General features: G+C 41.7%; 1 protein-coding gene across 1 annotated transcript; it reads left to right on the top strand.

Moving 5' to 3' along the window:
* The first annotated feature begins 534 nt into the window (after positions 1-534).
* On the top strand, positions 535-15,449 carry LOC120685858. The gene is made up of 2 exons (XM_039967974.1): positions 535-877; positions 14,351-15,449. The coding sequence occupies exons 1-2, from the start codon at positions 762-764 to the stop codon at positions 14,856-14,858; spliced, it is 624 nt and encodes a 207-aa protein (XP_039823908.1). The 5' UTR covers positions 535-761; the 3' UTR covers positions 14,859-15,449.
* Positions 15,450-15,854: the final 405 nt, after the last annotated feature.

Genomic DNA, 15,854 nt, shown 5'->3' with positions numbered 1-15,854 from the left:
ATATGACTTGATAGAGCACGTAACATCTACTATCATGCAAAGTTTCAGGTTGAATAAAAATTTGTGCAACAAGAAACAAAAAAGAGAAACTTGCACATAAATAATTGCGGGTTGTGGATCATCCATGAACGGTTGAACCCGCAACTATTCAAGTGAAAGTTTTTCTTTTTTGTTCAACTTCAGATTTTGCGCAATGGTAGATGCTTACATACTGCATCCATTCATATTTTTTGGATAAATTTTTGATACACAAATTTAGGTGTAATTAAATTTGGTAATATGGTAACACTAAAGGGGCGGTAACACTGTATGGATAGGTTCAAAAGCCGTGTGGCCGTTCCGTTGTTGACTAATCACGGCCGGGCCGTCCAGGGACTAAAATGCAAGAGCTTGCTAATTACGATATTGCCCATACTGTCTGTTTATCAGTTCAAGCCCTTTGAGCTGGCGTTTCTGCATCTCAGACCATCAAAAGACGACCTTTTCCTTTGTCCGAAGGGGTTCTCTGTCACTCGTGTGCCCGTAGTCTGTGCAGCCTTCGCAGTTCACCAGGCGCACTAGTCACCAAAGGGGGCATGATGTAATTAAACGTCAATGGAGGATTAATCCGGTATTTGTGGCAATAGGGACAGGGAGGAGGGATTCAAGGAGGAGGCATTGGTGCCGTGTGGTTCTGGAAAAAGCTCGCGAGCGAACTCGTCTGCGGGAACAAGCTCCGCCTCGCTCTCCGTCGTCTCCCCTGATCCCCACGGCGAGCGAGGATGTCTCTTTCAGTTCTTCGCCCGCTCGAGCAAGAACAAGTCGAAGTGATACCCTTCCCCTCCGCCGCGGCCACCATGGAAGCTCCATCGCGCGCGGTGTGCGCGATCCAGTCAGGGTATGAAGCCATCCCCTTCTCTTGCTCGATTAATTTTGGCCTAGTCTCATGTGGACACCGGACACTCATGTGGTAAAGTACAGGGTTACCGTAAAGCATCTTTCTGCCTGCTATTGAGTGAAAGCAGGGTGAGTTTGTCATTTACTTCGCAGCACTCTCCCATGTTCGAATGTCAAATCCAGCATCCTTTTCAGTTCAGCCTGCTAACTGCCTTATTAATTGCCAAATTTGAAGTTTTCCCCTTCCGACGCTTCAAAGTTGTTTGCAAATTCGATAGGATTCAGGGATGCATTGGTCGGAAATTTCACGTTTTAGATTTCCTTCTTTAGATAAAAGAGGATTTACTTGTCTGTGATTGAGAACCTGCCCCTCCAGTTTTAAATATATTGCTTTAGGAACCTTAATTAGTTTTAAGTTATCCTCACATCATAAATTTATTAAAATCAAAGTATGTACAATAGAAAGAAACTAGCCCATTAGGATCAAAGGCCACATGTTTGGTTCTACCTTAGGATATATCAAAACAGAAACAAGACACCAGTTCAACTCAGATGAAACTGGCATCAGAAGCCGGACTAGAACATCATTAGGCCATTGCAGCATATTTTCAAAAACAATTCTACATTGATCTTGTCTCTAACAAGTTTGAGTAGAGAGGTACCTCCATTTCAACATGAATGACAAGATAAAGGATACATTATAATCCAGCGCGTTGAGATGTGTCAAAAGGTTTCTAAAAATCAAGTAGCTAGTAAGCATAAAGTTAAGTAAACCTTGCCAAAAAAGTAGAAATGGGAGCCAGTACTACAAAAACGAGTTGTTGGAACATTCCATTTTTTCAGGCGGGTCAAAATGACCGTAACCCACTTATACAAATGGAGCGGAGCTACTGTAGCAGTTGACATGCCTCGTAAAATATTTTTCTAGGGGGTGCATGATGGCATCACCCATCCTTGGAAATAGCCATGATGTATAGGGCGGGTGGCGCCATCACCCGCCTCTAGAAATGCATTTTTAGGTAGGGGTGACGCCATCACACACCCCTCACATACCTCTAAAAATTCATTTCTAGAGGTGGGTGATGGTTTGATCCGCTCTTACAAATATTCTCACCCAAAAAAATTATGAATTTATTATATGATCTCGGATGAAGACAAACTTTATGCTAAAAATATAGAGCTTGAAGAGATCTAAATCTAGTTGAATTTTTTTTCATTTAAGGACATTTAATAGTCCAAAATATTATTACAAGTTCTCTAGTTTTAAAATCTACAAGTTTTGATTTCTTTACAAACAACCTTTCGGATGTAGAATGTAGAGTGGTTCTGCATCAAAGTTTTAGTGGTAAAATATAAATTTTAAAGGTTATACGTTATTCATTTAAGAACATTTAGTATCACAAGATCATTTGCTAGATGTGCTCTACATATGGCTACACTGAAATATATGTAGCACATTTTTTGTATCTATACTTCACAATAACCATAGTGTAAAATTTTTACTTTTTTTATTTCTTCTACTATATTTAATAATTTTAACAAATTTTCAGAATAAAATTAATAAATATTTTTAGGGGCGGGTGACGGCATCACCCGCCCCTGGAAATGGATCTGTAGGGGCGGTTCATGGCCTTACCCTCTCCTAAAAATACATTTCAGAGTTAATATTAAAGAATTGCATATCCCATAGGGTCAGACCGTGTAGTGTGGTGGAGAGAATGGTACATATGATGCTTAAGGTAAGCGGTTCGAATCTCGATTTACATAAGTGTGCATGTTTTATCAAAAATTGTACATTGATAGAAGTGGGGCTCGTGGTGGTGGCTGGTTAGCTAGGATATTTTTTATTTTTCAATTTTGGGTTTTTTTTTATTTTTTTAGAAAATGATTTACAGGGGCAGATCATGTGCTGACCCGTCCTTACAAATCGATTTGTAGGGGCGAGTGAGGCACCCACCCTACAAATCGATTTTAGCTATGAGAATTAGATGCGGGGATCGCACTTGCCCCCTAAAAATACGTTTTTTACTCACCCCTAAAAATCCTCCTTTTTTAAGTAGTGAGCACATGATGAAAAATGATGGGTTGGCTACTTGTTTATTTTATTTCTTGACGTATCAGACAAAATTGACATCGAACTTTTAAAGGCTAGTTTGACTTAATGTGAACTGCATACACCATTTTTCGATACTTTGAAAATTTTCAACATGGTGAATTTTCTAGTTGGGTGCTAGCGAAATCTATATATAGATAGATATATGAAAAATAATTCACACTCATCTAGGGACAAATTTCTTTTCTATTGCCCTCTTGTTGCTCATCCTTTGTATTTTCCAAGCTATACCAGCGTAAACAAGCATCCCCTGCATATCAAAGATTCAAGGAAATCACCAGTTGACTTTGAATGGTCCTGTTTTCAGCTTGTTTTTATACAACACCAGAAGAAAGTAAACAATAAGTAGAAAATTCAAATTTGTGATTGCACATTCTCCTAGGATCCTGGCAACCTTGGAATATTACTGTTTCAGATACAAGAACTAGATTCATATAACTAGAACCTCCATCAAGATATGAAAGCCAACCTAAGTACCTATCTCATGTGGCATTATCCTTAACCTTTCCTTTTTAATTTTATTGAAAGGGATGCAGCATTGTAACTTATGTTTTCCACTTTTTCCAAAATAGGTAATGAGCATCCAGTACCGCCACTGAAACCTAGCTTACCATTTTAGCCAAGGCATGATGTCTCACAAAAGAACCATCTCATCCAACCACCTACATATCGACTATTTCTACCTTTCCAAAAATAGGAAATGAGCAGCTCCTTGTCAATTCGACCTACAACACCTCCATATATCGATCATGGAATGGCATCCATCTTCACCCTCTATTAGCTAGTAATTCCCCTCGATTACCACCACTTCCATCACAAAACATTATAAAGATAAATTAATACAGATGCATATTTGGTAAGTCTTTTGTTTAAGCAAATCTCACAGAAACCATGGGTACCTGTCCCATTGTAACACAAAACTACATGTTCTAAAACCTTTTTGATAGAACCACAAGTACTTAATGGTCCATGCAACATAAAACCACACCTTTTTTATTTTCTCATCTCACTGTAAAACAAGAACAAATTGATTTGTCCCTCCCGCGTTGCAACAATGTGAAGAAGCATATCGTATGGCAGCTAAAAAAATTGATTCTATTATGCTACTGCTACAAAAAGGATTTTTAGGGGTGAGTAAAAACTTATTTTCAGAGCCGAGTGCGATACCTACCCATAGTTCTTGTAGCTAAAAATTGATTTGTAGAGCTGGTAATATAGCCGCCCCTACAGAAGCATTTGAGGGGCTGATCATGGGCTCACCCGCCTCGACAAATCATTTTTTTAGAAAACAAAAAATAGAAAAATAACATGAAAATAATAAAATTAAATAAAAAGAAAAAATATCCTAACTAACAGGTCACCACCACAAACCCCTCTACTATTGAAGTACAATATTTTTGACGAAATATGGACATTTGCATAAACCGGAGTTCGAGCCAATTACCTTAAGCCTCGTGGATACCCTCCTCTTCACTACACTACACAGTCACTTATATCTCTATGTGATATGCTATTCTTTTTTATTAACTCTGGAATCAATTTTTAGGGGCGGGTGAGGACATGACCCACCCCCTACAAATTTATTTATAGGAGCGGGTGATGCCATCGCTCACCCCTAATAATATTTTTTATAATTTATTCCAAAATTTCATTTAAATATCAAGATATAGTAGAACAAAAAAAAGTCGAACTTCTGCACTATGGGTATTGTGAACTATATATATATATATATATATATATATATATATATATATAGAAGAAATATGCTAAATATACTTCGGTGTATAGAATGGTGATTATGGAAACTTAAAAATATGACTTGAGTTGTACAAGATACTATATAGTCATAGACATATGTAAGCAAATGCTCTTGTGATACTAAATGTTCTTAAATGAATAATGTATAAACTATAAAATTTTAGACCTTACCACTAAAACTTTGATACAGAACTACTATACATTCTACATATGAGGTAGTTTGAAAACAAATCAAAACTTGTAGTTATGACTATGGTTTTAAATAGCGGGCTATGACAAATAGCGGCGTATTTTCTTCCGAGGCTCCGAGGCTATAACGGGCTATGACAAATAGTGGTTTACTACCAAATTATGAAAAATACAAGCAATAGATGCACAAAATAGTAATTAGTGAATTTCATAAATATAAATATGTTTCTAGGGCTACAGGAACATTACTTAAGTTGACAATACAACAAATTTCATATAATCAAATATTTAGTTGTCCAAAAGACCAAAACATTAGCACTAAGCTAAGGATAAGGCTATAGCAGCGCTAAAGCTACGCCATTTAGCACAGCTATAGTCCAATTTAGCGTCCATAGCAGCCATAGCGGCAAAAATATACATAGCGTAGGGGAACCTGCTAAAAAGGCTATTGCGGCGCTATAGCAGGGCTATAGCCCGCTATTTAAAATCATGGTTATGACCTCAAAACTAAATGACCTCAAGTGGAAAATAGTCAACTACAAAATCGTGGATCTGGTCAAGCTCAACAATTTTGGTATACAGTTTGTCTTCATCTTGAATCATATGAAAAAGTTATGATTTTTTTGCGTTAAAAGCGGGTCATACTATTATCCGCCCTAAAAACTATTTTTAGGGGCAGGTGACGCCTTTAACCGCCCCTAGAAATGCATTTTTAGGAGCGGGTGACGCCATTACCCGCCCCTGGAAATGACCACTATTTCTAGGGTGGGTGGTGGCGTCACCCGCCCCTGGAAATGCATTTCTAGGGATGAGTGATGGCATCACCCACCCCTAAAAATGCATTCTTTGGGCGGGTAATGGCGGCACCCGCCCTTAAAAATGGTGTCCATTTTCTAGGAATGGGTGACGCCATCCCCGCCCCTTGAAATGTATTTTTTTGGGTGGATCAACTGCTACAGTAGTTCCACTCCATTTGTAGGGACGGGCTGCTTTTGACCTGCCTCTAGAAAAAAAATAGGATGTTCCTACAAATCATATTTTTATTTTTAACGGGGGGAGGGTCCCCACTAATTCATTGCTAGGAGCTTCTAGCCAGCTCAGAAAACCATGAGGTTCTGCAGGTTACAAAGTGTTCAAACAAAAGAGTTTACATATTGAAAGGAAACAAAGTGGCACCAGGCTTCATTTCCAGGTGTAGTAATATGGGGTAGGAAAAATAAAAATTTTCTACCGCATAAACCAGGATTACTACAGTTATAGATCACGGGATTACCACTAGACGCGTGGTTGCGGACCTTCTGTAGCGCGTCGGTGTAGTGCAGATGGAAGCCGGCAGTGCAGTTGCGTGAACCACCTCACGAATGGCTCGTCCTTGTGCAGCAAGCGTAGTACCTCCACGAAGTCCACACGTACGGGAAGAAGTGTCGCACTCCGGATTGCTAGATCCGCGAGAACAACTAGGACATGATGCACGGGAGAGAGGGCGGTGGCCAGCAAAGGGGGCTAGGGTTAGGGGGATGCCCCCCTACAAATATAGGCCTGCCCCCCCCTTAAGTGGGCCTTAATGGGCCCCACCTTGGGCGCTTGGATGGGCTGCCCTGGCTCCCACCTTGGGCGCCCCCTAAGTGGGCTGCCTTGGGCCCCACCAAGGGTCCAACCCTATGGGCCTCTCGAGGCCTATTAGTGCATCAAAGCCCAGTCTAATTTGGATCTCATCTTCATTAGGCTTCTGACCCTTAAGTGTGTGACCCTATGGGCTCACGTGTGAATAGACCTGGTCCAGTACTCCTACTGGCTAATAGTTGATAGCGGTCTCAAGTAAGACGTATCATCTCCTAAGCACGCGCGAATGATATCTATCGAGCCGTCACAATCTTATACATGTTGTTCCCTTTGCCTCACTATATTTGGTCTAGCATGAAGCCGACCACTCTTTCTCGATCATGTGATTCGGAACACTTTATTAATCATGAATACAAGGAAATATGATTGCCTATAGGGCATATTTCCAACAGTCTCCCACTTGCACCAGAGTCAATCTAGAATGTATCTAATACCCATTGCTCTTGTGTGCCTCTCATGCTTGGGCTGTGGAAGGGGTTTTGTTAACGGATCTGAAATGTTCAGGTCTGTATGTATTTTGCATAACTTGATCTCACCACAATCGATGAACTCTCGAATGAGATGAAATCGCCGCATAACGTGTTTCCTCTTCTAGTGATTCCTTGGCTCCTTGGCTTGCGCAATAGCTCCACTGTTGTCACAGTAGAGATCCAGCGGGCTAGAGACATTAGAGAACACACCATACTCAATAAGGAACTTCCTTATCCAAACACCTTCCTTCGCAGCTTCCGAAGCTGCGATGTACTCGGCTTCTGTTGTAGAATCGGCCACCGTCTCCTGCTTGGAACTCTTCCAGCTAACCGTACCACCATTTACTTTGAACACGAAACCAGACAGAGACTTTGAGTCGTCTTTGTCGGTTTGGAAGCTTGCATCAGTGTAACCGGTTACAACGAGCTCCTCCTCACCTCCATAGACTAGGAACACATCCTTAGTTCTTCTCAAGTACTTAAGGATGTTTTCAAAGCTATCCAGTGACTCTCATCTGGATCTGACTGGTACCTGCTCGTAACGCTTAGAGCATAAGAAACATCTGGGCATGTACTTATCATTGCATACATGATAGATCCAATTGCCGAGGCATATGGAACTTTGCTCATGTGCTCTCGCTCATCAGTCTTCGTAGGACACCGAGTCTTGCTAAGATGTATGCCATGTGACATAGGCAAGAACCCTTTCTTTGCCTCTTCCATGTTGAACCGCTTCAACACTTTGTCAATGTAAGTATCTTGGCTTAATCCTATAAGCCTCTTTGATCTATCTCTATAGATCTTGATGCCCAGTATGTATGCTGCTTCTCCTAAATTCTTCATCGAAAAACTACTTTTCAGTGAAGTCATTACGGACTCAAGCATAGGAATATTATTTCCAATCAGTAGTATGTCATCTACATACAGGATTAAAAATGGAACAGAGCTCCGACTTTCCTTCTTGTAAACACTTTGACCACTTCATCAAAACGAATATTCCAACTCCGAGATGCTTGCTTTAATCCATAGATGGATTTTTGAAGCTTGCATATCTTTCCAGCATCTGTCGGATCGACAAAACCCTCGGGCTGCATTATATACACGTCATCGGTCAGATTTCCATTAAGGAAAGCTGTTTTGACATCCATCTGCCATATTTTATAATCGAAATATTCAGCAACATCTAGAATAATCCGAACAGATTTAAACATCACTACGGGCAAGAAAGTATCGTCATAGTCAACTCCTTGAACTTGTCAAAAACCTTTTGCGACAAGTCGAGGTTTATAGATGTGAAAATTTCCATCCATATCTTTCTTCTTCTTATAGATCCATTTGCACTCTATGGTTCTCACACCATCAGGCGGGTCTATCAAGTTCCAAACTTGATTTTTCTTCATGGATTCTATTTCGAATTTTATGGCATCATGCCATGATTCGGAGTCAGGGTCTGCCAACGCCTCTGCATATGTCGCAGGCTCATTATTGTCTAACAATAATAATTCCCGCTCTACGTGGAGGCTTGCTGACCTTCATGGTTGCAGAGGTGCTTTTGTTGCCATAGGCATCTCAACTTGTTCAGCTATATTAGCATCACTTGTAGAGTCTTGTCCTATTGACTCGTCTCGAACTTCTTCGAGTTGCACTGTTCTTCCACTTTTCTCTCCTTTGAGAAACTTTTTCTCTAGGAAAACTCCATTCCGAGCGACAAACACTTTGCCATCAGATCGATTGTAGAAGTAATACCCTAAGGTCTCCTTTGGGTATCCCACGAATATGCACTTATACGATTTGGGTGCAAGCTTGTCAGACTGGAGTCGTTTGACAAATGCTTCATAATCCCAAATTTTTAGAAAAGACAAACTGGGAGTCTTGCCAGTCCATATCTCATATGGTGTCTTGTCTACGGATTTTGATGGCACCCTGTTCAGTGTGAAAGCTGCTGTTTCTAGAGCCATAACACCAAAATGACAATGGTAGGTCTGATTGGCTCATCATTGATCGAACCATGTCCAACAGAGTTCGATTACGTCGCTCGGAAACCCCATTCCTTTGAGGCGTTCCAGGCCGCGTAAGTTGTGGATCAATTCCGCAACTCTTTAAATGATCGCTAAATTTGTGACTCAGATATTCGCCCCCACGATCAGATCGCAAGGCTTTAATCTTCTTGCCACATTGATTTTCAACTTCATTCAGAAATTCCTTGAACTTTTTAAAGGTTTCAGGCTTATGCCTCATCAAGTAGACAAAGCCAAATCTACTTAAGTCATCAGTAAAAGTAATGAAGTATTGGAATCCTCCTCTAGCAGTCGAGCTCATTGATCCACACACATCAGTATGTATGAGTTCTAGCAAATCCGATGCTCTTTCTGGAAAACCTGTGAATGGCATCTTGGTCATCTTGCCCAGCAAACAAGCTTCGCATGTCTCATATGATTCAAAACCAAACAAACTTAAAAGTCCATTCTCATGGAGTTTCTTCATGCATTTCTCGCATATATGACCGAGACGACAATGCCACATGTAGGTAGGATTCAAATCATTTAGCCGAGACTTTTTAGCACTTATATTACAGACAGGAGAATCATCAAAATTTAAAATAAATAGCCCATTCTTAATGGACGCCAAAGCCACAAACATATTATTCTTAGAGATCACACAACCATTGTTTTCAGTCGCAAAAGAATAACTATCCTTCATCAAACATGAAGGAGACATAATGTTTCGACTCAAACTAGGAACAAAATAACAATTATTAAGCTCCAAGACAAATCCTGATGGTAGGTGTAGTTGCATCGTCCCAACGGCCAAAGCAGCAACTCTTGCATTATTGTCGACGCGGAAGTCAACTTCTCCTCTTTCAATGCTTCTACTCTTTGTCATTCCCTGCATCGAATTGCATATATGAGCAACCGATCCAGTATCAAATACCCAAGAATTAACATAAGAGTCAGCGAGAAATATTTCTGTAATATGAACAACAAGCGTACCTGAAGTGGACGAACGATTCTTCAACGAGGCTAGGTACAGCTTGCAGTTCCTCTTCCAGTGTCCTGGCTGGTGACAATGAAAGCACTCCTTGTCTGCAGCTAGTCCAGGTTTCACATTCGGTGTAGGGTTTGGCTTGGGGTTCGCAACCTTAGCCTTGCCCTTCTTCTTCTTGCAAGAAGAACCTTTCTTCTTGAAAGTAGGCTTATTCTGGACAGCCATCACATGGCCGCCACCTGTGATTTTCTTAATGTCACTCTCTGCCATCTTGAGCATGCCGCACAGCTCTTTCAAACCCTTCTCAGCCCCGTGCATATAGTAGTTCGAGACGAAGTTTCCATAGCTCGGAGGTAAAGAGGCAAGAATGGAGTCAGTGGCCAACTCTTGGCCAAGTGGGAAGCCCAGCTTCTCCAACCTCTATGTGTAACCAACCATCTTTATTACATGCGGCTCTACTGATGCTCCTTCTGCTAGCTTAGTTTTAGCAAAGGCCTTGGACACATTGAACCTTTCAGTCCTGGCCTGAGTCTGGAACATGTCTCGTAGCGCCACGATCATATCGTGCGCCGCATGGTTATTCTCAAACTGCATTTGCAGCTTGGGTTCCATGCAAGCTAGCATGAGACAGCTCACTTCACAGTCGTTATCAACCGCTCTCCTGTAAGCATTCCTCTCAGCAGTAGGGGCACCTGCAGCAGGCTCTTCTGGCAGTGGGTTAGCTGCCCTGAGAACAATTCTCAGGTTGCGGATCCAATCCGCGTAGTTTGTCTCATTCAATTTGTTGCTCTCAAGTACGAAACATAAAGCAAATGGTTGGTTTTGAGCCATTGATCTACAACAAAATAAATATAAAATACTAAGACAAAAGATTCATGATGGAGTAAACGATATTAAATAATTTAATAGAATTTACTCCCACTAAAATCAATATCCCTCTTTTGATTCTTAGTGATTCAAGACCCACAACTAACACGTCCACTAGTGAGCTTTTGCATCACCGCTAGACGACGAGGTAGATCGGTAAGCAACTCTTGCTAATCATATCTCATATGACTCTTGTTGTTGGGTGACATCTATATGTCTTGCTCTCAACCTTTATGCCTCAAGGTCCTTAACCGTTCGTATGGCTCCGGCCAAATTGTCATAATCACGACACGCATGTCATGAAATAATTACACACATGCATCACATACACATAGGGGCCATACCGATCACAAAACCTGCAAAACAGAGTTATGTGATTCCGACGTCCGAACTTAAAACGCCAAAAATCCTATCTTCCAGGCCAAATTTCGCAAATCTAAATTTTGCTAAAACAGAACGACTGTTCTAAAACAAGTCTAACTTTTTCTATAGATACAAATCGATATAAAATTCACCTCAATCCGAGTTTGTATGCAAAAGTTATGACTGTTTTAATGTAAAACACGCTTTTGCAACAAAACAGAATTCGAAGTAGATCCAATCTACTGCCCTATGCATCTCATGCATCTGGCTTATGCCCTAAGTTTTGATTCGACCAATCACATTGATCTCCAACCGCAGCGATCGGGTTTATGTGCATCACTTAACTCCGATGGCGGAAAACCGACCGGTAGGAGTATGTCGTTGCACAACTTTCGCAGCAAGTTTATTAAACTAAGTCATAGATCGATCTCACATATCTGAATCTATAACGAGACAGCACTAGCTCTGATACCGCTGTAGGAATATGGGGTAGCAAAAATAAAAATTTTCTACCACATAAACCAGGATTACTGCAGTTATAGATCAAGGGATTACCACTAGACGTGCGGTTGCGGAAGTTTTGTAGCGCGTCGATGTAGTGCAGATGGAAGCCGGCAGTGCAGCTGCGTGAACCACCTCACGAATGGCTCGTCCTTGTGCAGCAAGCGCAGCACCTCCACGAAGTCCACATGTACGGAAAGAAGCATCGCACTCCGGATTGCTAGATCCGCGAGAACAACTAGGGCTTGATGCACGGGAGAGAGGGCGGCGGCCAGCAAAGGGGGCTAGGGTTAGGGGGATGCCCCCTTGCTTATATAGGCCTGGGGCACCCCCTTAGGTGGGCCTTAATGGGCCCCACCTTGGGCGCCCCCTAGGTGGGCTGCCTTGGGCCCCACCAAGGGTCCAACACTATGGGTCTCTCGAGGTCCATTAGTGCATCAAAGCCCAGTCTAATTTGTATCTCATCCTCATTAGGCTTCTGGCCCTTAAGTGTGTGACCCTATGGACTCACACGTGAATAGACATGGCCCAGTACTCCTACTGACCAATAGTTGATAGCGTTCTCTAGCAAGACGTGTCAACTGCTAAGCATGCGCGAATGATATCTGTCAAGCCGTCACAATATTATACATGTTGTTCTCTTTGCCTCATGATATTTGGTCTAGCTTGAAGCCGATCACTCTTTCTCGATCCTGTGATTCGGAATCCTTGGTTAACTCTTAACCCCAGCATGGCCATGCATTTCCTGATCCGAATCACTCGAGGGGCCCAGAGATATCTCTCTCTTGTAGAGAGGGGCAAATCCCGTCTTGACCGACTATGTCTCACAACATGCTTCTTGACAGACCCGAAAGCCACCTTTATGACTACCCTGTTAAGGTGCAGCGTTTGATGGCTCCTAAGTAAGTCGGTTCACATCTTGAGTACATACAACGATCTCAGGTCTTAGGACACAACGTACATATTGTGTAATGAGAAGTCATCATCTCGTGTTGGGTCAGTTCTGTCTCATGTCTCACAAGAACCCACATTATTAGTTTGACATTCCCATGTCCATGACTTATGAAACGTAGTCAATCAACTAATACATGTGCTAGTCTAATATTCATGTGTGTCCTCACATGAACTCCGACTAAGAACATTTTAGAATATTCATACAAGTATAGAGTTTCACAAATACTTCACATAAGCATTAATCAATACAAGTTGTCATCCATGAATATTCAAGAAACACTTTATTAATCATGAATACAAGGAAATATGATTGCCTCTAGGGCATATTTCCAACATCAGGATACTCGGCTCTCTACAAATCATTTTTGTAGTAGTGTGTTAGCATGCATGGGAGAAAAATAATCACATTGTCACATTTAGCAATTGTTTGTTTGTTAAATGAAATAGCAACTATTTGTTGTTTTCCCAAACACAGCATCATTGTTACTTGAAACCTGATCCCTATCTATTCAACCTTATTAATTAGCTTATGTTTTGTATTTATATGGGAAGACAAGCCAAAACTGTGGTTTTATGTTATATCAACTAACTACATCTAGTTCTTTGAAACAGATATTAAAACCTGTGGTTTCCTTATAATTTATTGGTTTTATTTGTTATATGTTACATGTTCCATGTAGTGTGTGTAATGGTCAAAGTCGCATACAAATGATATACTTGTCACACCTACCAAGAACCTGAAATCCATGATTGTTTGAAATGAAGCATTTTGATAAAACACTTCAAAAGCACAAGTACCTAATGGGAGAGATGGCACAAAGCTAGATTTCGATGACGACATCCCCAAGTTAAATTACATTCAAAACTCCTAGGAACTAACCATTATTCTGAGCTAGAAGTTTCATAGAATACACTACTTTGATCCAAAAGGAACATATAGGACATATTCATGTAGGATTGGAATCCTAAAATATTACATGGTTTTTTCTCCAAAAGGAGACTTAGTGGTTGGTTGATTCCTAGACCAGGATGGTCTCTGCTGCAATAACAAATCGGTTGTGTATTTTTGTTTTTTGAATGATCTATTACATTGACGGCTTATATATTATAAGTAGATGTGATTACAAGCGCAAGGCGTGCAGCTTATTTCCTGGCCAAGCAGACTGCTCAGCACTCAGCAGAGGCAACAACTCGCCATGTTGTATGGCAATTATAACAGAAAGTGGCTTGGCCCGAGCCAGCCACCAAGTCCTGACCTCATCGGGCAGAACAGTAACTACACCCTCCAAGGAGTTTTTCCCTCTCTTGAACACCCTAGGACCTCTCTCCTTACAGATGCTCCATAGAACCGATAAAGCTAGTCTGTGCATTCCTTTTGAGTTAGGCTTGGAGGGGTCGATCAGGGCGGTGAACCATTTCCAACACCAATCGACCACCGGCTATTTCAATTGTTTGGCGCTGGAGGCCGGGTGGGAAACCTGCTATAACCAGTTGTGCAGAGGAAATTAATTATGTGGCCACTGAGGAAAATATTCTTTGTTTCTGGGAAGTTTGATCTCCTGTGCTCATATATTTAATTTCTTGTCTAGTTAGTGGTTTCTTTGGTTTGATCGATCTAATTATTAACTGTCCGGTTCTATCACTTGCGCAGAGGAAATGCTGATGATGTGCCAGCTGAGGACGGCAGTGCCCCGTGGGGCGCATCAACTGTGCACGGCAGCATCTTTATGTTTGTTCATGGAAGAGGACCCAATGACTTCCTGTTTATCCTCGATAGCGGAGCATCTGTGCATGCCACACCACGGTACTACCTCCTTAAAGACATGGTAGCAGTTCCACCGGGCCAGTCAGTTCGTGCAGCCAACGGGAAGAATATTCCAATCCGCGGCCGTGGGCGCGTGTCTCTGGAGAACTTCATCACTCTAGAGGACGTCGACTACATCCCCGGCCTCACCGCCAACATCGTCTCGGTTTCCAAGCTGGCCGAGCTCGACTACGAGGTGATCATGGGTGCTGAGTGCTTCGTCAGGGACAACACGGCTGGTGGGGCGCTGGTCGGGAGGGGCCGCCGCGTCGACGGAGTGTACGTGCTGGATTACCTCTTGGTCCCGCCCGGCAGGGTAGCTGCTGCTGCGCCGCAGGAACCAGCGGCGAACTGAGTGAGTGAGAGAGGGAGAAGAAGCTGACGACCGGACTTCTTGGAATAAATAGACTACCTGGTTGTCTCACAAGGATAAACGTCTGTTATCTCTGTTGCATGATTGGACCAAGAGAACTGCAAACCATTATTCTCGGTGCATATTCTGTGCGCTGCAATGCTGCATTGGCCTGTGTTGGCAAACCCTGTGCAAAGAACTCTGGATGGTACAACTAGCTTGACATACCAATAACTCTGTCGTGAGCACTACAGATAGGTACAAACTCAGATGGCACAGCACAAGAAAACAAATTAAGCTACTAGCAGCGAACATTTTTGCAAGGGTAACCACTGCCCGGCCTGTCGTCTCTTGATTTTTTTTATTGAGGTACCTCTAGGCGCCCTCATCGACGTCTTGTTTCTCTCGGTGTATTGGGTTTTTTTAGCTGTATATATGTGTAGGCGAAGTCTCCCATTACAATATTAACTAGCTATATACCAAGGGAGACATATATATAGTTGATTCCAACTGGTCTGTACTATTGTCCGTTATTGTTACTAAAACATTTAAATGTAAATATTATTATACTAATTAATTGCATGAAATAATGAATTTTTAGGTTCCATTTTTGCAAGGATAACAATACCCATTACCAGAACGAATAAGCCAGTTTTGAAGCCAATTAAAAAAACTCTCTTGGCAAGGATTACTGTTACTATTTGAACTCACTAGGCAATTATGCCCGTGTGTTGTTACGGATAAAGTTAATATAAATATCGGATATGTATTAGTGTCTGTGCGTTAATTTATAGGGGTCTATATGACCGAGTCGTGGACAAAGGGGTTGGTCCGACTCGCATACGGGATGAAACCTTACTTGTTTTAGAAATTAGAAGAAATATATATTAGGCAATTACACCCGTATGTTGCTACAGACAGAGCTGGTATAAGTATCGGATATGTATAGTCATCTCTTCATTAATTTGTAGGGATCTACGTGATCGAGTCATGGACAGA

Source organism: Panicum virgatum, chromosome 8N, assembly GCF_016808335.1.
Source record: "Panicum virgatum strain AP13 chromosome 8N, P.virgatum_v5, whole genome shotgun sequence".
Taxonomy (NCBI): domain Eukaryota; kingdom Viridiplantae; phylum Streptophyta; class Magnoliopsida; order Poales; family Poaceae; genus Panicum; species Panicum virgatum.
Note: the sequence above shows the minus strand (reverse complement) of the source record. Positions and strands in the feature narration are given on the sequence as shown.

Coding starts and splice junctions, on each gene's coding strand:
- LOC120685858 (XM_039967974.1), top strand. CDS start 762: ATGTCTCTTTCAGTTCTTCGCCCGCTCGAGCAAGAACAAGTCGAAGTG. Junction 878..14,350: donor GTGTGCGCGATCCAGTCAGG/GTATGAAGCCAT, acceptor TCACTTGCGCAG/AGGAAATGCTGATGATGTGC.